The sequence below is a fragment of the Mustelus asterias genome, chromosome 15 (assembly GCF_964213995.1).
Source record: "Mustelus asterias chromosome 15, sMusAst1.hap1.1, whole genome shotgun sequence".
NCBI lineage: Eukaryota > Metazoa > Chordata > Chondrichthyes > Carcharhiniformes > Triakidae > Mustelus > Mustelus asterias.
The window spans coordinates 56,561,665-56,584,433 of NC_135815.1; the positions used below are offsets into that span (position 1 = coordinate 56,561,665).

Genomic DNA, 22,769 nt, shown 5'->3' on the forward strand with positions numbered 1-22,769 from the left:
CCACAACCCACAACAAAATGTCCAATTTATTTCCACGACCCTGAACAAGAGCTGTCCAATTTGGTGCCACAACCCAGTTTTCTCCCCTAACCATCAAATTAGATTATTTAAAATACATGCCCTTTTGCGGTGAAGCACTGCAATTTCTAGTGGCGTTGGGATATGTATCCACAACCAGCACAGACTGGAACTTTAATCCAGCCTTAGATTGCTTGATCACTCTATCACAATGATATGATTTCTAGAAAAAGTCCCAGTCTCTTTTGGCATAAGCTTTATTATTTTTAAGGTTACAAATTGGTATTGATTTTCTAAAGAGCTTTCTGATCACACAATACTAGTTAGCAATATGTTATTTGCACCTATTTGCCAAAGAGCATGCTGACACCATTTCATTGTGAGGATCAACTTAATTTAAATAATATGGTTACGTTTCCAGTCCATTTTGGATCTGGTTTTGACAGTTCACCAAGGAGAGGACCACCTGAGTGCTTGGGTGAAAAAAAATCACTCCAATACTTTCTCTATTGAAGAACATAAAAGAAATGTTGGTTGAAAGCAGGGTCTTTGCAAATACAATAGTACCATCAAAGGAGATCTATTAAAATTACAACTGGTATTGTTTTAATGGACCTTATTCTCATGCAGTATGGTTACTGGGATATCACTGCAGGCTAATATGATGCCCCTGCTTTTGTTTGGGAGGCAGATGGATCTTTCATGAATCACTGCTTCAGAATAAGAGCCCCTATGAAGCATAACTAAGATGACTCAGTAAGAGAAGTGAGAAACGTAAACATTCCCTCCGAGTATTGAAATTCCTGTTCTGCTTCCTCTCTCATATCACACACATTCCATCCAGAATAAAAAGATTGGGGCCACATTGACTTAAGGGATTAACAGCTAGAAAGGTAAAATCCTAAAAAAGCAGGCGGTCTTAGCTGCAGATATGATGTCGACACTGCCTGCGAAGAAGTGCAGTCCAGAGAGATGTTTTGTTTTGGGAATTCCTGCTCAACTCCTGATGATTGAATCTCTTCTGAGACTATTCCATGGGATTCACAAAGCTGTGATCCTACCTCTCATTCCTACACAATTCCAGCTAGTTTGCAGACTGCTAGTTTTACTAAGCTGGCACTGCCCCAAGTTGCTCCAAACTTCAGTCTCCTGGCTGCAGTGAGATATAAGTGGCTACTAGGGTTTCTTTTGAATTCTAACTGACTGACAAAGAACCAGTGTGCTTGCAGCAGCTTCTCACGTCTCCAATACTTTTCTGAGCCCCCATGGCGTAGGCTTCCCTGTGAGCTGCAAACTACATGAGGTCTAAACTGCAACTTACTGTTTCCCCCAGTAAATTGAAACCAAACAACTTTATTAAGATCCAGTCATCTTCATGACAACAAAGCTTTTCAGAGTTCGCTGTATGCTTTAAACTAATTTGATTCCCAAAAACAAAACATCTCTCGACTGCACTTATTTGCAAGCAATGTAGATATCACCTCAGCTACATAAGACCACCTGCTGCTTTATAATTTTACCTTTCTAGCTGTCAATCCCTTAAGTCAACATGGCCCCAATCTAGTGTAATAGACTCCAAGCTGTTTTAGTTGCTCTTATTCCATTTTCTACAGTTAATCTTTAATCTTCCTAGAACTGAAATTTACCTCTAAACTATTAACATGAACCATGTACTAGATATTCATAACATCCCACAATTCTTGCAAAAACAGAGAGTATTTGAGTGAATAATACTGTTTGTAAGTTGATGTACTACAGAAAGATAGTGCTTACTTTTCTGATGTGATGTCAAGCAGGTCCCCTGGATCCTCGAGTATCATTGCACATGTACTGACTGAAATGTTTACTGTGAATTTTTTGCAAGCTGCAACATCCTTCACCAGTTCAAGATAACTTGTATCAATCCCTTAAGAAAAACAAATTAGGAGTTTGAGTAATTGCTCTTCAGGTATACAAGAACTACAATTCAATCTTGGCGATCAAAGGCATCATAATCATGACAGTCACTGATCTCATCTCTTCTAGAGACCTTCCGTTCACTGCCTCAAACCTCATAGTCCAACCTCAAAGGGCCCTTCTGAAGATCCAAAGACAGGACTGCCCTGTTGGACCCATGTAAGTTAGGTTTGCTGAGTCACAAAGCTACACAGCTGTTTTTGCCTTGGGGCAATATAAAGATTTTACAAAACAGCTACTATCCAATCACTTCTTCAAACTTTCAAATAATGAACCCAATGTGGCAATATTTAAGGTGTCATTATTATATTTACATATAAAATATAAGTTTACATATAAAATTATAAAGGTGATGGGAAAGGTTAAAGAGAATAGTTTATAGATTGGCAATTATAACGATGGCTAAGATTTTTGGATGAAATGTTACACAAAATCAGTTACAGGTACTTTGCTCGCTGTGTAGACATCGTACCTCCAAACATGAAACTGTTTGTCCAGTTGACAACATTGTCATTCATTAGAAGATTGTATAAACTGCTCTGATCTTTGGAAAACACAGTAAATGTACATTCAGCCAAATTGTATATTTCTTCCTACGGAGTAGAGAACAAACGTAAGACAAAATTATTACTTAGTTTAATGAATAAGCTAAAGGGACAATTTGTCCTCATCAATAAAAAGACAATTTGTAAATTTTAATTCGAATAAATAGTCCCTCAGTCAGCTTTCTTGGAAAATATGATAGTTTAAGGGACAACATAGGCCTGAATTTTTTGAACGGCAGCTTCTTGTTTCCACTGTTCAAAGAGTGGATGGAACACATCCTCACCAACTCCAATGAGCGTTGATTGGCTGCAGGGAGACTTCCATCCCTCACGTGGGAAGAAATCCCATTTCAGAGAGTTGCCGGCCAATTTCCAGTGCCTGCAGCGAGAGCTCTGCAGTGGAAAGCAGAGGAGGTTCAAAAAGACATTGGCAACACAGTCTGCAGTAGGAGGCCTAGGTAGGTCCAAGGGATCCCAGGGCGGGGAGGGTGGTGAAGGCCTGGTCTGGGGTGGAGGAGGTGTGGGGGGCATGAGGGGGGCAATTGGGATCTTGGGGAAAGAGGCCTGGGGAGAGGGAGGCCACTGGACCTTAAGATGGGTGTGGCCCATAGAAATATAGAAGTTAGAGGCAGAAACCGGCTTTCAGCCCTTTGAGTCTGTTCCACATTTCATTTTGATCATGTCTGATCATCAAATTCAACATCCTGATTCCCCCATATCCCTTGAACCCTTTAGCCCCAACAGCTATATCTAATTTCTTCTTGAAATCCTGCAGCGTTTTGACCTCAACTACCTTCTGTGGTAGTGAATTCCACAGATTCACCACTCCCTGGGTGAAGAAATTTCTCCTCACCGTGGTCCTAGAAGGTTTACTCCTTATCCTCAAACTATAATCCTTAATTCTGGACCCCCCCCCCCAAAAAAAAAATCAGGAACATTCTTTCTGAACCTACCCTTTCTAATCCTGTTAGAATTTTTAAAGTTTCTATGAGATCTCCTCTCACTCTTCTAAACTCCAATGAATATAATTCTAACCAACTTAGTCTCTCCTCAAATAACAGACCTGCCATCCCCGTAATCAGCCTGGTAAACCTTTGCTGTACTCCCTCTATAGCAAGGACATCCTTCCCCAGATAAGGACACCAAAACTGCACACAGTACTCCAGGTGTGGCTTCATCAACACCCTATACAATTGGAGTAAAACATCCCTGTAACACTCAAATCTTCTCACTATGAAGGCCAACTGCCTGCTGTACCTGCGCACTTACTTTCATTGGCTAATGCACGAGGAGTTGAATGTCCACCACTCTCAATTTATACCCATTCAAATAATAATCTGCCTTCCTATTATTGCTATCAAAGTAGATAATCTCACATTGCATATGCCCGCTTGCTCAGCCTGTTCAAATCAGCTGAAGCATCTCTCCATCTTCCTCACAGCTCATCCTCCAACTTTACAACTTTATATCATCTGCAAATTTTGAGATAATACATTTAGTTCCCTTTTTCAAATCATTAATATATGTGAACAGTTGGGGTGCTAGCACAGATCTCTGCGATACCCCACTAGTCACTGCCTGCCAATCAGAAAAAGACCCATTTATGCCAACTCTTTTCTTCCTATCTGCTAACCAACTTTCTATGCATCTCAAGATACTACCTGCAATCCCATGTGCTTTAACATTATGTGAGACCTTGTCAAAAGCTTTCTGAAAGTCTAAATAAACCTTGCCACCAATTCTTAGGTAACTCTACTAGTTATATCCTCAAGAATTCCAATAGATTTGTCAGGCATGGGCCTTAGCCCATCCATTATATTTCAGGCTTCCCCCATAGAGATTCAATCTTCCCACCAGCCTAAAAATTAAGGCAAATTCTGGCCATAGTAACTGTGTGGTTGTTATTTAAGGGCAGCTCGGGTTGGGCTGCAAATTCTTCCAGGATTGAGTAGGTTGCTAACACTCATTTTCAAGGCATGCATAAGAAAGATGGATACTTAAGGAAAGTACAGTTGCCTGTGGAACCACAGCGCAAAAGAGAAGTGCACCTTAAGTGGAGGAGCTCAGAAAAGGATGTGAGTGCTGAACTGGAAAAGCCTGAAGAATAGAGTTAATGGAAAACAAATTGCAGAACACACAGCAAAATAGACAAAAGAGAAAGAATAACTAGTTTGCATTAGGTCATAATGGCATTATGAATCAGTAACAGATTTCTTGGCAGCTCAACAAATGGAGGGGCTTTAGATTGGTTTCACTGGTCGGCGCAACATCGAGGGCCGAAGGGCCTGTACTGCGCTGTAATGTACTATATTGAGTTGACGTATGAAGTGTTGACCTATGAAGTGGAAAAGAGATCGCTTTGTGTATTTTCCCATTCGACATTTGGAAAGATGTATAGCACAAGCATGGAAAAATCCCTCCTATTGCTTGTGCACCTCTTATTTGCTCTGTCCAATAACCATGAGCTTACTTATGCAGTCTTTCTGAGGGCACCCATAACATGAAAGAGTACAAATACAGAGGGAGAAAAATAATAAATGATTTGTTATACAAATATTTTCAATATGCAAATACTCAAATTTTGCTCTTGGGCCTGTTAAATTAAACTTCGTGAGATGGGAACTGGGTGACTCAAGAGTTAGAAGTGATTGGGTGCCTGAAATGGGAAGAATGTAATTTAATTCTAAGAAACCCAGAAGGTTTTGTGGGATCCAGCCTGCATCATACCCGAATATATTCTATTACCTGCACTTGTATTTTATATTAATTCATTCATGAGAAGTGGGCATCAATGGATAGGCCAGCATTTATTGCCCATCTCAAATTGCCCTGGAGAATGTAGTGGTGAGCATCCTTCTTTAACTGCTGCAGTGCATAGAGCTATGGAACCCCTGCAGAAGGAGGCCATTCGGCCCATCGAGTCTCCAAAAGAGCATCTGTCCCAGGCCCACACTCCCACCCTAGCCCCGTAACTCCGTGCATTTTACAATAGCTAATCCACCTAACTTGCACATCTTTGCACTAAGGGGCAATTTACTGTGGCCCATCCAACTAACCTGCACAACTCTGGACTGTGGGAGGAAACCGGAGCACCTGGAGAAAACCCATGCAGGCACAGGAAGAATGAGGAAACTCCACATAGACAAACACCCAAGGCTGGATTTGAACCCAGATCCCTGGCACCGTGAGGCAGTATGCTAACCATGCTACTCACAGTCTATCAGCTATGTCCAAAGTTATGTCTAATTATTTCTGTATTACCTCAGAATTATATGATGATAAGACACAGAAAGTGACCATTCAACCCATTGTGCCTATGCTGACTCTTTTGGTAGAGCTATCCAATTAATCCCATTTCCCTCCTTTTTTAAATGTATTCTTTCATAGGATGTGGGCATCATTGGCAAGGTCAGCATTTGTTACCTGTCCCTAATTGCCCATGAACTGAGTGACTTACCGGTTCATTTCAGAGGCTAGTTAAGAACCAAGCTGTGGATCTGGAGCCACATAAAGGCCAGATAAGGACAGCACATTTCCTTCCCTAAAGGACATAAGTGAATCAGATGGGTTTTACAACAATCAATGGTAGTTGCATGGTCACCATTACTGCGATTAGCTTTAAATTCCAGTTTTTATTAATGAAATTTAAATTCCACCAGCTGCCATGGTGGGACTTGATCCTATGTCCCTAGAGCATTAGCTTGGGTCTTGAGAGCTAGTCCAGTGACATTATCACTGTGCTACCATCTCTCCTTACCCCTTCCCCGTAGCCCTGAAAATGTTTTCCCTTCAAGCGCTTCCACAATTCTCTTGAATGTTAGTATCAAATCTCCTTCCACCACCTTTTCAGGCACTGTTTTCCAAATCATCATAACTCATTGTTTAAAACAATGGTTCCTCATATGATGTTTGGTTCTCTTACCAATCACCTTAAAACCTTGTCCTCTGGATACTGGTCTTTCTACTACTAGATGCTGTTTCTTTTTACTTATCCTGATCAAAACTGTTCTGATTTTGAACACCTCTATCAAAACTCCCCTTAAACATTTTTGCTCAGAGTTTTCAGATTTCTCTTTTCCTTTCCAGTTTGGGATTTTTCATTTCTCTTTTTTTCCTCAAACTGGAGCTCTCTCTCTAACAGCACTGTCGGTGTACTCACACCAAATGGACTGCAATGATTCAAGAAAGCAATTCAGCAGCACTTGCTCAAGGGCTACTAGGGATGAGCAATAAATGCTGCTCTTGTCACGGACACCCACATCCCACAAATGAATAAAAAAGGTCAATAGATAAGGCATATGATTAAGTAAATAGAGGGAAACTATTTCCTTTGGTGATGGAACCAGAATAAAAGGGCATGACCTTAAAGTTAGACCAAGGCGGTTTAGATGTGATGTCAGAAAGTACTTCTTTACAGGGCAATGGAAATCAGGAACCCTTTCCCTCAAAATGCTCTTGAGGCTAAGGAAATACCAAACAGGTTTTTGTTAGACAAAAAGATAATAAAACATTGCCAAGGTAGGAAGGTAGAATTAAGATTCATATCAGCCATGAACTAACGGAATTGTAGAACACACTGAATGGGCTGAATAGCCTACTCCAGTAAGGAAAGAGTTACTTGAGAAAGAGTAATACTAAAGGGGGTATGTGCCTGTTGTAGAGGAAACAAAAATGCAAACTGCCATCTTTTAGCATTGTAATACCTGTTGAGAAAGAAATTAAATTTCACTTCATAGAAGCTGGCTTCTATGTCATAAGAAAGAAGGATGACATCTGGGCAGCAGCCACTGTTTACTTCACTGAGTTGAAGTCAGTGGGTTGGATGGCCGGTTCATGATGTGGAGTGACGCCAAAAGCGCAGATTCGATTCCTGTACTGGCTGAGGTTATCACTGAATGTCCTGCCTTCTCAACCTTGCTCCTCGCGTGAGATGTGGAGATTCTCAGGTTAAATCACCACCAGTCAGCTCTCTCTCTCAAGAAGGAGGAGAACAGCCTACGATCCTCTGGGACTTTGGTGACTTTCATCTTTTCTTCATATTACTTAATCTTGTTTTTTTACTGGCAATAAAGTACACAACTTAAAGTACATTTGAATACCTTTATACATCGTCGACATATTACAGTGCTGAAATTAGGCCAAAAATCAACAACAACTTCCAGATCAGATATCTTGCCTCTGTTGATGTTTAGAATAGTTCCATAAATCTAGAACAATAATAAAACAGAACACCTTTTACAACAAGGAATCTAGAAAAACTGTGTCACTCTGCATGATAAAGTAACTCAATTAAGACAGTTCCCAATGTGGAGGGATCAAACTAAACTTCTCTACTAGCAAAAGGGAGTAGAAAGTATGCTCCTGATCAATTATAAATGACAGAAAAACAGATAAGTCGCCAGTTAAATCTACATAATCTGAACAAGAAGAATGATTTCAATGTATCTATTTAAATTAGTTTTACAATTTCCATGCTCAACTTAACTAACAAGTAACCTTGCTGGGTAAGCTGAGACTTTGATGATGCAATTGATTGATGAGGCATCTAAGAAGTCAAAACGCAACAAAAATCCCCTACCTGCTTTCCTGTTGTGCTGAGGATGAATGATGAATGAACCTCTCTGTATTTGTTAATGCTTTGGTTTACCTGGAGACTAAAACTACTGTATGTATTGCAAAACTTTCTCTGCAGATGGTATGGGTGGAGTCAGGGAACACAATCCTGCAAGGTAGCTTTACTTCCTGTCTCCAGAGATAAAGTGACACTGGCAGCATTGATAATTGGATGCTGCTGGCAGTGTTTGCTATATGAGCTGAGTTCTGACCATACTTGGGTAGCCCAACAGTACAATTTTGCACTCTGTTCATGGTGACCTGAAAGGCACAACAATGAACTCTGTGGCAAAACGCCGTGCTTGAAAATAATCTTGAGGTAACGCTAAGGACAGATCAAGGCCTGGATTTTCACAATGACAAAGAGCAAAAATGAGGCCCGAATCCAGGTATCCTACCCCTAACGCAGCACTTTTCATTTTCACAGGGACTGGGATTTGTGCATGCACATTTTGCAGAGGCAACTGCCCATAGAAATTAACAGCTGCCTCCATGCATGTGATTTCGGTGCAAGAAGCATCTGAAACCTGTTGTGCACGGATTAGACCTGGTAGGAGCAAGTTTGAACTTTGTGCATCCCTTTAGATAGCCAGGGTACCCATTTAGAGAGGAAAAGGGTACCCTTTTGGATTTGTCCCTGGACGTCTTTGTAGGAGATCAGGTGCCTTTTAAGCTTGCTAAACGTAGGAATGAATATGAATATATGTATATATAAGCACAGATACTCATTGGAACTGTCAGAAGTGTCAAGGTGGATGTCAAAGGGAGCTGTTAGCTGTCAAGGAATTTAAAACTCCTGTCCTTTAACTCTGAGAGAATCATCTGGAGTGTTGAAAAGTAATTGTTGGCTATTTCATTCTATCAGCCTGAGGGACATCATTGCTGGATTAGTGCTGCATGATTAACTTCACAACAGTTTATTATCACGGTAGACTGCCTGCCATTCCACAGATTGATTGACAGCAGCAAGTGATTATGTATTCTTTGAAGTCATAGAGGTTTACAACATGGAAACAGGCCTTTCGGCCCAACTTGTCCATGCCACCCTTTTGTTTAAACCCCTAAGCTAATCCCAATTGCCTGCATTTGGCCCATATCCCTCTATACCCATCTTACCCATGTAACTATCTGAATGCTTTTTAAAAGACAACATTGTACCCGCCTCTACTACTACCTCTGGCAGCTTGTTCCAGATACTCGCCACCCTCGGTGTGAAAAAATTGCCCCTCTGGACACTTTTGTATCTCTCCCCTCTCACCTTAAACCTATGCCCTCTAGTTTTAGACTCCCCTACTTTTGGGAAAAGATATTGACTATCTAGCTGATCTGTGCCCCTCATTATTTTATAGACCTCTATAAGATCACCCCTCAGCCTCCTACGCTCCAGAGAAAAAAAGTGGGACTATAAATTCCAGTGCTTGTTTTTATAAGGAATTATGCAATTTGATGAAATGTTAGTTGTTATAAGGAATAATGTAGTTTCAGGAATTTAAATTTAGCAAATGGTTTTTGAGAGTTTTAAAAAAATAAAGTCTACAGTGGATATCTAGAACTTTATTTTATTTAATCTCAGTGTGGATTCAAAGGTCTGCCCATGATGTCTACTGGGCGAGTTGGCCTTATAAGTCTAAGGGCAAAACGTGGTGGGCATGGGTTGGCATGAACTGGCACTAAGTTGGCATTGGGGTTATAAAGGGCCATTGATGGGTAGGAGACATAGGTCATCATGGAGGTTGAAGGGCCATGGTAGGATGCAGGAGTCATGATCAGCCTTGTGGCTCCTCTTTGAACTACCTCCAGAACTTGAATATTTCCTTTGTTTGTTGGCAGCCCGAACTGAACACAATATTGCAGATGTGAGGTGACCAGAGCATTACACTGCTCAATCATACATCTTCCAGTTTTACTTACTGTTTTTGCCATGCAATGCAGCATTTGTGATTGCTGCTCTGCACTGGTCAGGTGAGGTGCAAGAAAAATTTGATTTGAAAGGTGCTGCCAATCAGGTGCTTCTTTACCCAAGTTCCATCTTCAATAGAAGAATGTAGCAAGTATTTAAAAGGTAGCCTTGCAGTACCATCTGTTTCATATTCTCTTCAAAATATAATTCCTCCCCATGAGGACTGATTTTATTCAACTTTAACCTCCATTGTCCTAGCGTTTACTGAGTAAACGAGTAATTAACTTTCTCCTTTCTATATTTGGAAGGTGTCGAATTTCACCAGCCACTGTTCTGCATTCTTACACATGTTTGTAGCTATTGTAATTTTTTACTGCTTCCTTTAATTCTATCTACTTTAGTGTCTTAAATCCACTCTTTTATGCAAATGACAATGTACTAAATACTGTATATTTACATTTTACTGTTAATAGATAAAAGTACAAAGAATCTCCTGCCATGCTTACCAGTATAAGATACACCCTTACCTTTATTGCAGCTGGCAGATAATTCTGCAAAGCTTTTTCTAAAGTCAGTAGCTTCTCTTCATTCAGTATTAAAACCATGGTCATAGGAGGCAGAACCAAAATTACTTTCAACCAAAGTGGCAAGACCCTTGTTGAGATGTGCTGCACAGCACAGAGTATATTGCCTGATGCAGATGTCAGTCTTGTTTGAAGAAGGCATAGAGGGATACAAGTTAACATCACTTAAAGAACATAAATTTCACTAAGTATTTGAGAATTCCCTTTCTAGTAAGGAGGAAGAAGAGACATTTCTTTTGTCACACCAAGGTCACATAAAAGTGACATAATACAATTCAAGATTACTTAAAAATTATCGTACAGTGCTAAAGGTTACATAAATACATTCAATGTAAATGGCCCAAAGAACTATGAATAAGATTGTGTTTGGAGAAACCGGCAGGTAGATTTTGGGTTGGATAAGAAACTGGTTACATTCTTGTAGACAAAATGTTTAATGTCCCTTTACTGTACATAGCCGTTTTCCTGGTCTGCACAGTCCCTTTAACATTGCCTCAAGTTCATGCATGAATGCATCTTAAAGGGACCATCCCTTGTGCAAAGTCTACTAGCCCCTTATATGACAATTCCTTATTGTGCAGCTATGCACCTTCAGTGCAACATTGGTGGGAACCGGTCATAAGTGGAGTCCCCCAAAGATTAGCATAGGCACTTTTCTCTTCAAAATGTACTATGGTTACCACTCCCTTTGCCTTTTGTTCCATGACAACTTTGTCATTTGATCTCTCCCTGCCCTCTAGTCTATTTCTGACCTCTTTTTGCCTCACTTGTTCCTCTTCCTTTTTCAACAGTGTAAAACCCATCACATTTTACCTCTTTTCAGTTCTGAACAAGAGTCATATTAGACTTGAAACATTAACTCTGATTCTCTCTCCACAGATGCTGCCAGACCTGCTGAGTTTTTCCAGCACTTTCTGTTTTGATTCCAATTTATCTGGTCCAGATCCATTCTTACCCCATTAAAGATGCTTTCCCCAGTTAATCATTTTTACTCCAGATTGCTCTTTGTTCTTTTCCACAGCCAGCCTAAACCTTATGATGCAATGATAAGTAAAAAGCTATAGATCTATGGGTAAGGGCTGGGGAATGGGACTAACCAAGTTGTTGCGCAGAGCTGCCATGGACACGACAAGCTGAATGGTGTCCTTCTATGTTGTGACCATTCAATGATTATAATGACCTAGAGCTTGGTGTACATGGCACAGTTTCAAAATGTGCAAATGATATGAAACTTGGAAGCATCATGAACTGCAAGGAGGATAATATAGAATTTCAAAAGGACACAGACAAGTTGGTGGAATGGACAGACAAATGGGAGACAAAATTCAATTTGAAGAAATGTGAAGTGATTCATTTTGGTAGGAAGCACATGGAGAGATAATATAATGATGGGCAAAACTGTAAAAGGGTTGCAGGTGGCATGAAAGGTTGAGAGTGCGGTTAACAAAGCATAGAGTATCTTACACTTTGTTCGTAGGGGCACAGAGTACAGAGCAAAGAGGTTATGGGTAAGATAACTTGTCTTAGCTGGAGTAGATCTCCAGCTTAGTCTTAGCTGGAGTAAATCTGGGCGCTGTACTTTAGGAAGGATATGATGACATTGAGAGAATGCAGAAAACTTTCACCAAATTAGTTCCAGGAATGAAGAACTTCAGTTTTAAAGATAGAATGAAGAAGTTATGTCCGTTTTCCTTGGATTAAAAAAAGGCTGAGAGGAGATTTGATAAAGGTATTCAAAATCATGAGGGGTCTGGATGGAATTGATAGGGAGAAACTGTTCCTACTTGTAAAAGGATTGAGAACGACAGGGCACAGAATTAAAGTCATTGGCAAAAAAAGCGATGTGGAAAAACCTTTTCATGCAGTGAGTGGTTGAGGTCTGGAATGCACTGTCTGCAAGTGTGGTGGAGGAAGGTTCAATCGAAGCATTACAATGGGAATTAGACTATTAACTGAAAAGGAAGAATGTGAAGTGTTACACGAAGGCGAGAAAATGGTATTTGGAGGACTGGTACAGACACAATGGGCTGGATGGCCTTCTTTCGCGCTTTAACAATTCTCTGATACTGTGATTCTATGAGAAGAGGTAAATCAGTACTGCAGTGATTCTGTACAAACCCCCCGCCCCCCACCCCCTGCCAGTAAGCTGAAACTGCCTCCCTTTTTGCTGCATTAAAAATGAATGTCTTCCTTTGCCATTATGGCCTCAGACTGAAGCTGTCCTTCTCATTGCTCTTTTATCTAATAAGCATCCTTAAGTTGAACACAAATCCATCAGGTCCCGAAAACCTCTTCAAAGCTGTGCCTCTAAACAGTTGCATTGCAAAATAATTTAGGGTTGAACTTTAATAGGATGAAAATGATGCACTTTAGCTGCAACACCTCATTTTAGAATTTCAATCTAAGCCCCACAAAATGCAAACTGTTTTGCAGTTCTGACACTTACTTCGAACCTGCTAATCCAACAGATGTGCACTAAAACTCTGCCCATGAAACTGTCACAAAGTTGCAGTGATTATGCGCATTGTTTATTAAAAATGTTGTTCCATGATATTTGGTGTAATTAGGTTACATTATATCAAACCATAATTGCCATTACTATAGATTTCACTGAAAAGGGCCGGAATTCCCCCCCAAAAATCTAAGTGTCAAATTTGCCTGAAAACTGGAGTAATTCACGCTAGTTTTTCAGTGGGAGTTCAGAGAAGAATCTTCCACACTCTGTGCACTGGATAGGCCACCAGCGTAAATATCATTACACTTCAGGGGGCGAGGCCTATTCCCGCTGGAGAGGCTGGCAGCATAGCGCTGAGCGGGCCACTGCACATGTGCCAATCTGTCAGCCCTGAGATTAGCGCATGCGCAATGGACATTACTATCGAGGCATTCAGCCTCTGATCTTCAGATAAGCGTTCTCCAAGGCGGCCTTCACGACACACGACAACGCAGAGTCGCTGAGCAGAGACTGATAGCCAAGTTCCGCACACATGAGGACGGCCTCAACCGGGATCTTGGGTTCATGTCACACTATCTGTAACCCCCACGACTTGCCTGGGCTTGCAAAATCTCACTAACTGTCCTGGCTGGAGACAATACACATCTCTTTAACCTGTGCTTAACCCTCTCTCCACTCACATTGTCTATACCTTTAAGACTCGATTACCTGTAAAGACTCGCATTCCAACCATTATTTTGTAAATTGAGTTTGAACATAAGAAATAGAAGCAGGAGTAGGCCATCTGGCCCCTCAAGCCTGCTCCGCCATTCAATAAGATCATGGCTGATCTGGTAGTGGGTTCAGTTCCACTTACCCGCCTGCTCCCCATAGCCCTTAATTCCCTTATTGGCTAAAAACCTATCTATCTGTGACTTAAACACATTTAACGAGGTAGCCTCTACCGCTTCATTGGGCAGAGAATTCCAAAGATTCACTACCCTCTGGGAGAAGAAGTTCCTCCTCAACTCTGTTCTAAATTGACTCCCCCGTATTTTGAGGCTATGCCCCCTAGTTCTTGTTTCCATTGTAAGTGGAAACAATCTCAATGTTTCTACCCTGTCTAGCCCCCTCATTATCTTATATGTCTCTATAAGATCTCCCCTCAACCTTCTAAACTCCAAAGAGTACAGGCCCAGTCTGCTCAATCTCTCCTCATAAGCCAACCCCCTCATCTCCGGAATCAACCTAGTGAACCTTCTCTGCACCCCTTCCAAAGCCAATACATCCTTTCTTAAATAAGGGGACCAAAACTGTACACAGTACTCTAAGTGCGGCCTCACCAGCACCTTGTACAGTTGCAGCATGACCTCCCTGCTTCTACACTCCATTCCTCTCGCGATAAAGGCCAACATTCCATTTGCCTTCTTGACCACCTGCTGCACCTGCAAACTGTGTTTTTGTGATTCATGCACAAGGACCCCCAGGTCCCTCTGCACAGTAGCATGTTGTAATTTTTCATCGTTTAAATAATAGTCCCTTTTCCTATTATTCCTTCCAAAGTGGATAACCTCACACTCACCAACGTTATACTCCATCTGCCAGATCCTCGCCCACTCACTTAACCTATCCAAATCTCTCTGCAGACTCTGTCTTCCATGCAATTTGCTTTCCCACCCATCTTGGCGTCATCCGCAAACTTTGTTACCCTACACTCGGTCCCCTCCTCCAGATCATCTATGTATATGGTAAATAGTTGAGGTTCCAGCACCGATCCCTGCGGCACGCCACAAGTCACGGATTGCCAACCAGAAAAGCACCTATTTATACCTACTCTCTGTTTTCTGTTAGATAGCCAATCTTCAATCCACGCTAACACTTTACCCCCAACTCCGTGTACCTTTATCTTTTGCAGTAACCTATTGTGAGGCACCTTATCGAAAGCCTTCTGGAAATCCAAATACAATACATCCACCGGTTCCCCCCTGTCAACCGCACTCGTCACCTCTTCAAAAAACTCCAGTAAATTAGTCAAACATGACTTTCCCTTCCCGAATCCATGCTGCGTCTGCTTGATTGAACCATTCTTATCCAGGTGTCCTGCTATGTCTTCCTTTATGATAGATTCCAGCATTTTCCCAACTACGGATGTTAAGCTAACCGGCCTGTAATTACCTGCCTTTTGTCTGCCTCCTTTTTAAACAGTGGTGTTACATTAGCTGTTTTCCAATCAGCTGGCACCTCCCCAGAGTCCAGTGAATTTTGATAGATTACAACTAATGCATTTGCTATTGCCTCTGCCGTTTCTTTTAGTACCCTGGGATGCATTCCATCCAGACCAGGGGACTTGTCTACCTTTAGTCCCATTAGCCTACCCAACACTACCTCTTTGTAATAGTGATCGTTTTAAGGTCCTCACCCCCTACAGTCCCATGACCATCTATTTTTGGTATGCTATTTGTGTCCTCCACTGTGAAGACCGACACAAAAAACTTGTTTAAGGCCTCAGCCATTTCCTCGTTTCCCATTATTAAATCCCCCTTCTCATCTTCTAAGGGACCAACATTTACTTTAGCCAATCTTTTCCTTTTTATATATTTGTAAAAACTCTTATTATCAGTTTTTATATTTTGTGTCTTTATATGCCCTGTTTGTGAACAGAACTCCCACTTGCCTGACGAAGGAGCAGCGCTCCGAAAGCTAGTGGCTTTTGCTACCAAATAAACCTGTTGGATTTTAACCTGGTTCATAGAATTCATTCATAGAAACCCTACAGTGCAGAAGGAGGCCATTCGGCCCATCGAGTCTGCACCGACCACAATCCCACCCAGGCCCTACCCCCACATATTTACCCGCTAATCCCTCTAGCCTACACATCCCAGGACTCTAAGGGGCAATTTTTTTTAACCTGGTCAATCAACCTAACCCGCACATCTTTGGACTGTGGGAGGAAACCGGAGCACCCGGAGGAAACCCACGCAGACACGAGGAGAATGTGCAAACTCCACACAGACAGTGACCCGAGCCGGGAATCGAACCCGGGACCCTGGAGCTCTGAAGCAGCAGTGCTAACCACTGTGCTACCGTGCCGCCCGGTTGTGAGACCTAATGCAGCTCCGGGCCTATTTCCGGCGTGGAGCTGACAGCGCCAGAAGGGAGAGGCGTTTGGGGCTGGATGCCCAGTGCAGATCGCACTAATCCGGCTGCGTTGAAATCTCCCGGCCCGCTGCACTGGATGGGAGAATTGCCCCCAAGGTTTCTAAATTCTTGAAACATCCAAAGTCTGTGTGTTTTTGTTAATAGTCCACCTCTACCGGATAACTAACAGACAAATATACATTATTGGTAAGTGCCAAGATACTCATTGATATTACCAGTGATTTGCCATGAATGTTTTACAGTCGATGTTATTTTATATTTTACATTCAATCCATTTTATTATACCTAGTTTTTTTATCCGTCAGCATATCTAATTGTAAATATAAATAATTTTCTGACTGGAATAAAGTTAATTTTCTCGTTCCTTTTATTGAATGACGTGCACTTGGCTATTCGGGGTTATTGTATTTATTCTGCATTTGTTGACGAACTCTGAATGTTGATGCCCCAACACTGACAATTTAATTTTTTAAAATACTTTTCCAATTCAATCAAATCAAATCCAATTCAGAGTCTCAACAAGTTGAGACATTTCAGATCCAGGCTGACAAGACAGGGCGAGCGACCAAACCACCCTGTCCTGGGCCTGATCTACATGAGCCAAGCTGATTGGAGAAGGGGGAGGTTCCTCCTCCAAAACTTGAGCTCATTTGCATCTTAGCCAAAAGGCCGAGATGCCGCTTTAAAAAATTGCTTCATATGAAGCCCCAGTGTAACCTAATGACCTCAACCAAGTGCGGCCAACCATGGGCTGCCGACCATACTACACTTGATCTTAGCCAAAAGGACACTGACAATTTAATTATTATAGCTTGTCTTTTCCCTCTCACTGTAAACTCCAGGAACTGTCGACTTCTTCGAACTTTGGCCTCTCATTCCACCCTTTAGGACAAACTCTCTCCCAACTGGTGCGGCCGCACTTGGAATATTGTGTACAGTTCTGGTCACCGCATTATAGGAAGGATGTGGATGCATTGGAAAGGGTGCAGAGGAGATTTACTAGGATGTTGCCTGGTATGGTGGGAAGGTCTTATGAGGAAAGGCTGAGGGACTTGAGGTTGTTTTCGTTAGAGAGAAGAAGGTTAAGAGGTGACTTAATAGAGGCATACAAGATGATCAGAGGATTAGATAGGGTGGATAGTGAGAGCCTTTTTCCTCGGATGGTGATAGCTAGCACGAGGGGACATAGCTTTAAATTGAGGGGTGATAGATATAGGACAGATGTCAGAGGTAAGTTCTTCACTCAGAGTAGTAAGGGCGTGGAATGCCCTGCCTGCAGCAGTAGTGGACTCGCCAACATTAAGGGCATTTAAATGGTCATTAGATAAACATATGGATGATATTGGAAGTGTTAAGGTTAGATGGGCTTTAGATTGGTTTCACTGGTCGGCGCAACATCGAGGGACGAAGGGCCTGTACTGCGCTGTAATGTTCTATGTTCAATTCTCCCACTTTCAGATACTTCTTTTTAAAAAAAACTTCTGCAAAACTCTTGTTCACCTTTGGTGCTCCTTTGACTCGATGTAAATTTAACGCAAGTTGTTATAAAGAAGACCTGGTACCATCAGTTTCACAATTTAACAAAAGCTGACAAACCTACCCGTGTTTGTCCTTGTCCGAAATAAATATGGTCAGATTGTCGAGACGAGGAGTTACAGTTCCGGGGTTAACGCTGCAGTTAATTGGGTTGGAATATACTTCAATCTCATTCCTGTTCGCTGAGTTTGAACGGGTTGTATGTGTGGCTGAAAGGGCTGTCAATAAAATACTCAATTAAGTGATTGGCTACTTTCAGTTTTATGCGCAAGTAACGTCAGCTATTTGCGTTTAGGTTCAGCCACAACGGTGGCGTAATTTTGCACTGGTCCATTTGTTGTTGACAAGATCTACTTTATGTTTCCAACGTGGGGACACTTTCCTGATACTTTCCAGTGGCAATAATGCTCGGGGTGGATATGTTAAACGATATGTTATCATCAATTTAAGAACCCGAATTGATTTCCCAATATCATAGTCACGAAGAGGTTTTTAAAGATGTGACTGAAAAGTGTATATACCGCAATCCTTTTATATACAAGAACGGGTGTAGAAATAAAATAGCTCATTAATCAACTCGCCTCGTTTAAATGATTCTACAGATTGTGCCGGGATCTTGCACACTGTATCTTAGTTCTGGGATTGCACCTTGCTACACAGCCAACAGGCTCCAGGTCCCAGAAGATTGTTCAAATATGGGAGAACTTAAATACTATTAAATTTACGTGCTGCAAATTTTTTATAGGAACGGAGATTTAACTTACTTTGAAGGGTCTAAATTTAAGCACAACTCCACTACTGCTGTTTGCTGTCCCTACAAATAGTCAAGAAAACATATGAAATGATTTCCTTTATTAGGCAAAATATTGAAAACAGGGATGTAATAGTGGAATTGTATAAAATACTGGTTAGACCACAGCTAGAATTTTGTGCACAATTCTGGTTACCACATTACAGGGAGGACATAATTGCTCTAGAGATGGTGCAGAGATGTACAAGGATGTTGCCAGGGCTTGAGGATTGCAGTTAAGAGGAGAGATTGGCTAGGCTAGAGTTTTTTCCTTAGAACAGAGGCAGCTAAGGGAGTCACCTAATTGAGGCGTACAAAATTATGAGGGGCCAAGACAGGAAAGACTAGTTTCCTCTAGCTGCGGAGCAATTACCAGGGGGCAGAGATTTAAGGTGAGGAAAAACTTCTCATTCAGATGGTGGTAGGAATTCACTGCCTAAGTTGGTGGTTGAGTCTGAAATGCTCAACTTATTTAAAAGGTACTTGGATCAACATCTAAAGTGCTGTAACCTGCAGGCCATGGACCAGGTGCTGGAAATTGTGATTAAAATGAACATTCCTTTTTCTCTTTGTTGTGCAGTGCAGACACAATGGATTGAATGGTCTCTTTCTGCACTGTACCTTTCCTATGGGGCTGGGGAAGAGTTAAACACTGGAGACTGGGCTGGGAAAAAGATTCTGTAAGAAGTTTAACAACACCAGGTTAAAGTCCAACAGGTTTATTTGGTAGCAAAAGCCACACAAGCTTTCGAAAGCTTGTGTGGCTTTTGCTACCAAATAAACCTGTTGGACTTTAACCTGGTGTTGTTAAACTTCTTACTGTGTTTACCCCAGTCCAACGCCGGCATCTCCACATCAAAAAGATTCTGTCCAGTGACAGCGCCTAACAGCTAAAACATGCCAAATCTGAAGTTTGCAATGTATTTTTTTGCGCCCAGATCACTTGTGGGCGGAGCTTGGCGCGAAACCATGAAAGAAGAGCTCAACAGCACCAACATTGCAATAAATAACAACCCATGATAAGCCAAGGTAGTGGCCACAAAAGGTACTGCAACTCAAGGCCCAGAGTCTGAATAGTTGTCAAAAGTTCCAGGTAATTTTTTGCAGGAATTCTACTGCTAAAAGATGACCACAAAATGTCCAACACTTAAATGGAAGGCAGCAGAACTTTTAACTGAGTTTACTTTGTTCTGACAAAACATAAAGCTGTTTGAGATCTCAATATTTCTGAACCAGATGAACAAGCCAATAAAATTAAAAATTGCTATTGGCAGCACAGGCCACCACAGACTGAACACATCGGCTTTGACTGACAACTTAAAAATCCATTGAAAATATAGTCAACAGTCAATCATTTATGAATGAAGTTCAATTTCCCCATACACAGTCTCAAATTCATGTATTCAGGCAACAACTGACAGAACATTGACCAATTTATCAGTAGATGAAGAGACAAGGGGCATGATTGTGACTTCAGGACAGCATATATCCCAAAAGTGTTCCAAGAAGACCTCTTTACTCAACCCAAAGATTGCAACATGGAACCACTACTTCAAAGCAGATGGAAGTAGAAAGCCATACTAATGGATAGATAAGAGTGCATAGGATTTGTGCAATTCATCCACCATTGGCACAATGGAGGCAGCCTCATAAAAGCTGGACATTTACTGGGTGCATGTAAGGAGGACATAGGCTGGTGGAAGAGGTAGATAAATGGAAGATGTTATATTCAAAATAAACATGCCAATAATAGAACAAGGATTGGTTCTTTATACATTAATTTGAACTGGGGACCCAAGTAAACATGCCTCACTTCTTCCATTTGCTGCATTTACTGAATACAAATCTTGGGACTAATGCATCATGTCCCGTAGAGATGATAGTGGTTGGCAGCAGTGTGAGATACATTCTTTAAAGGTACATGTGCATCATATAACATCCTCTTTTGCAAAGCCAGAGGTTTATTGTTTTATATTCTTAACTCTCAAGAAACAAACTTACTCAATGTGGACTTTTTGAAAGTAACCATTAAAAAAGTTAATGTTTTGCCCTCTCAAAATTATTGCTGGAAAATCAGATGACCTTCTGTGATTTCTGCTCAAAGATTAACTCATGTCTGAACATGCTTCCACATATAAATGACCATGGGCAGGTTGCCCTCCCTTGAATAGGCATGCCAGAGATGAAATCACTTGTGGAATTTACAGTTCCATTGCCTATGTATTTATCAAAACTCAAAATTAATGGCCCCCCTACCAGATAGAGTGTCAGCAAGCTTAGCCCTTAACATGGTGCAGAGAAGTCAGTTCATCATAAGCAGGTGTGAACAACCACCATAAAACTCCCATTGTATAGCAATGGCTTCCATCTTCGAATCATTTATGTGGACAAGAGAAGTATTTATTGATCATGTGGTAACATGATAGAAGCTGACTTTAGATAATAAAACTTGGTACTCCCAAGACATAGGCAAAAACAGCCATAAGGTAAAAGCAAATTATTGTGGATCCTGGAATCTGAAACAAAAACAGAAAATGCTGGAAAATCTCAGCAGACCTAACAGCATCTGTGGAAATAGGTAAGTTAGAAACCATCAGGCCAAGGGAGACTCTTCCTCCAACCAGAAGAAATAAAACCCTACCTAACAACTAGTCACCCCAGGCTGTGGGGGGGGATTAATTTATTTTCACCTGCAAAGATTCACCTTTACATAACCTTGTCCAGAAATCTAGAAACTTCCAACATTATCTCCAAAGAAACATGAGAGAAAATCCATCAAGGCCAGTAATGTGTAAAATTTAAAATGAGTAGTTAACGAAGTGGTTTACTTCTCAGCGCCATGACCCTTACCCCCTCCCCTCCCTCCTAGAACAAGGATAGAGTCCTCCTTGTTTTCACATTTCACCCCACCAGTCTCCACGTGCAAAGCATAATCCTCTGCAATTTTGCCAACTCCAGCATGATGCCACCACCAAACATCTTCCCTTCACTTCCTTGGTCAGCATTCCACACAGACCGTTCCCTCCAGGATATCCTAGTCCACTCCTCCACTATACCCAACACCTCTCCCATCACCCATGGCACCACCCGATGCAATTACAGAAGGTGTAACACCTGCCCCTTTACCGCTTCTATGCTCACCATCCAAGGCCCAAAACATTCATTCCAGGTTAAGCAGTGTTTCACTTGCACCCCTTTCAATTTGGTGCATTGCATTCACTGCTCCCAATGTGGTCTCCTCTATAGCGGAGAGACAAAATGTAGACTGGGTGATCGCTTTGCTGAGCACCTTCGGTCTGTGTGCAATCAGGACCCTGACCTTCCCGTTGCTTGCCATTTTAACACACGATCCTGTTCCAATGCCCACAGGTCTTGTCCTTGGCCTGCTGCAATGTTCCAGTGCAGCTTAACACAAACTGGAGGAACAGCACATCATCTTCTGGCTAGGCACATTACAGCCTTCCGGTCTCAACATCGAATTCAACAACTTCAGATGATTAGCTCTACCCTAGCTCGACCTCTTTGTTTTCATTTTATTTTTTACTGTTCTCGACCTTTTTTAAAAAATTGTCTTTATTTTTCTTCCCCGCCACTTTCCCCCTATTTTATCTCCCCTTTCCTTACCTTTTTCCCCCTTTTTCTCAATTTTACCTCTCTCCCACCCATATCCCCCCACATCTTCATCTGTGATATCTTACCCTCCGATTTCAGCTTCTCTGCTGCTTGGCTATTCACACCTTTTATTCTCTCTATGGACTGACATTAGTGGCCTTTCCCCTTGTTTTTGTGGCTATGACTCCGCTTTCATTCTCTCACCCTGCGGCATAAATATCTCCCTCTTTCTATGCCTTTCAGCTTTGACAAAGGGTCATGCGAACTCAAAACATCAGCTCTTTTCTCTCCTTACAGATGCTGCCAGACCTGCTGAGATTTTCCAGCATTTTCTCTTTTGGTTTCAGATTCCAGCAGCCGCAGTAATTTGCTTTTATCCAGTGATTTACTTCTCAGTATTGTTAACAACCCAGCTGCATGCTTCACTCTTTAGGATCATTCTCTATTTGCATGCGTGTATATGTGTGAGGGAGAGTGTGTTTTTCATTGGTTTTGTGATGTTGTGTGAATAAACATTGGCCAGAACTTTCCAGCTGTTCATTCCGGCAACGTCTACCAGTCCCGCCGATAGTGCAACCCACCACGGGCGTGCATTCAACAGGAAACCCCGTTGACAAATGAC

The 22,769-nt window shown here is 41.6% G+C and overlaps 1 protein-coding gene across 1 annotated transcript; it reads right to left on the reverse strand.

The window, feature by feature from the left end:
* Window positions 1–1,787: 1,787 nt before the first annotated feature.
* LOC144504725 (glycine N-acyltransferase-like protein 3) lies at window positions 1,788–17,859 on the reverse strand. Its single transcript, XM_078230470.1, has 5 exons — window positions 17,810–17,859; window positions 10,560–10,740; window positions 7,619–7,726; window positions 2,447–2,567; window positions 1,788–1,924 (listed from the first exon to the last, which is right to left on the reverse strand). The coding sequence occupies exons 2-5, from the start codon at window positions 10,641–10,643 to the stop codon at window positions 1,788–1,790; spliced, it is 450 nt and encodes a 149-aa protein (XP_078086596.1). The 5' UTR covers window positions 10,644–10,740; window positions 17,810–17,859.
* Window positions 17,860–22,769: the final 4,910 nt, after the last annotated feature.

Coding starts and splice junctions, on each gene's coding strand:
- LOC144504725 (XM_078230470.1), bottom strand. CDS start 10,643: ATGACCATGGTTTTAATACTGAATGAAGAGAAGCTACTGACTTTAGAA. Junction 2,568..7,618: donor TATGTCGACGATGTATAAAG/GTATTCAAATGT, acceptor TCTACTCCGTAG/GAAGAAATATACAATTTGGC. Junction 1,925..2,446: donor AAACAGTTTCATGTTTGGAG/GTACGATGTCTA, acceptor GTTTTTCTTAAG/GGATTGATACAAGTTATCTT.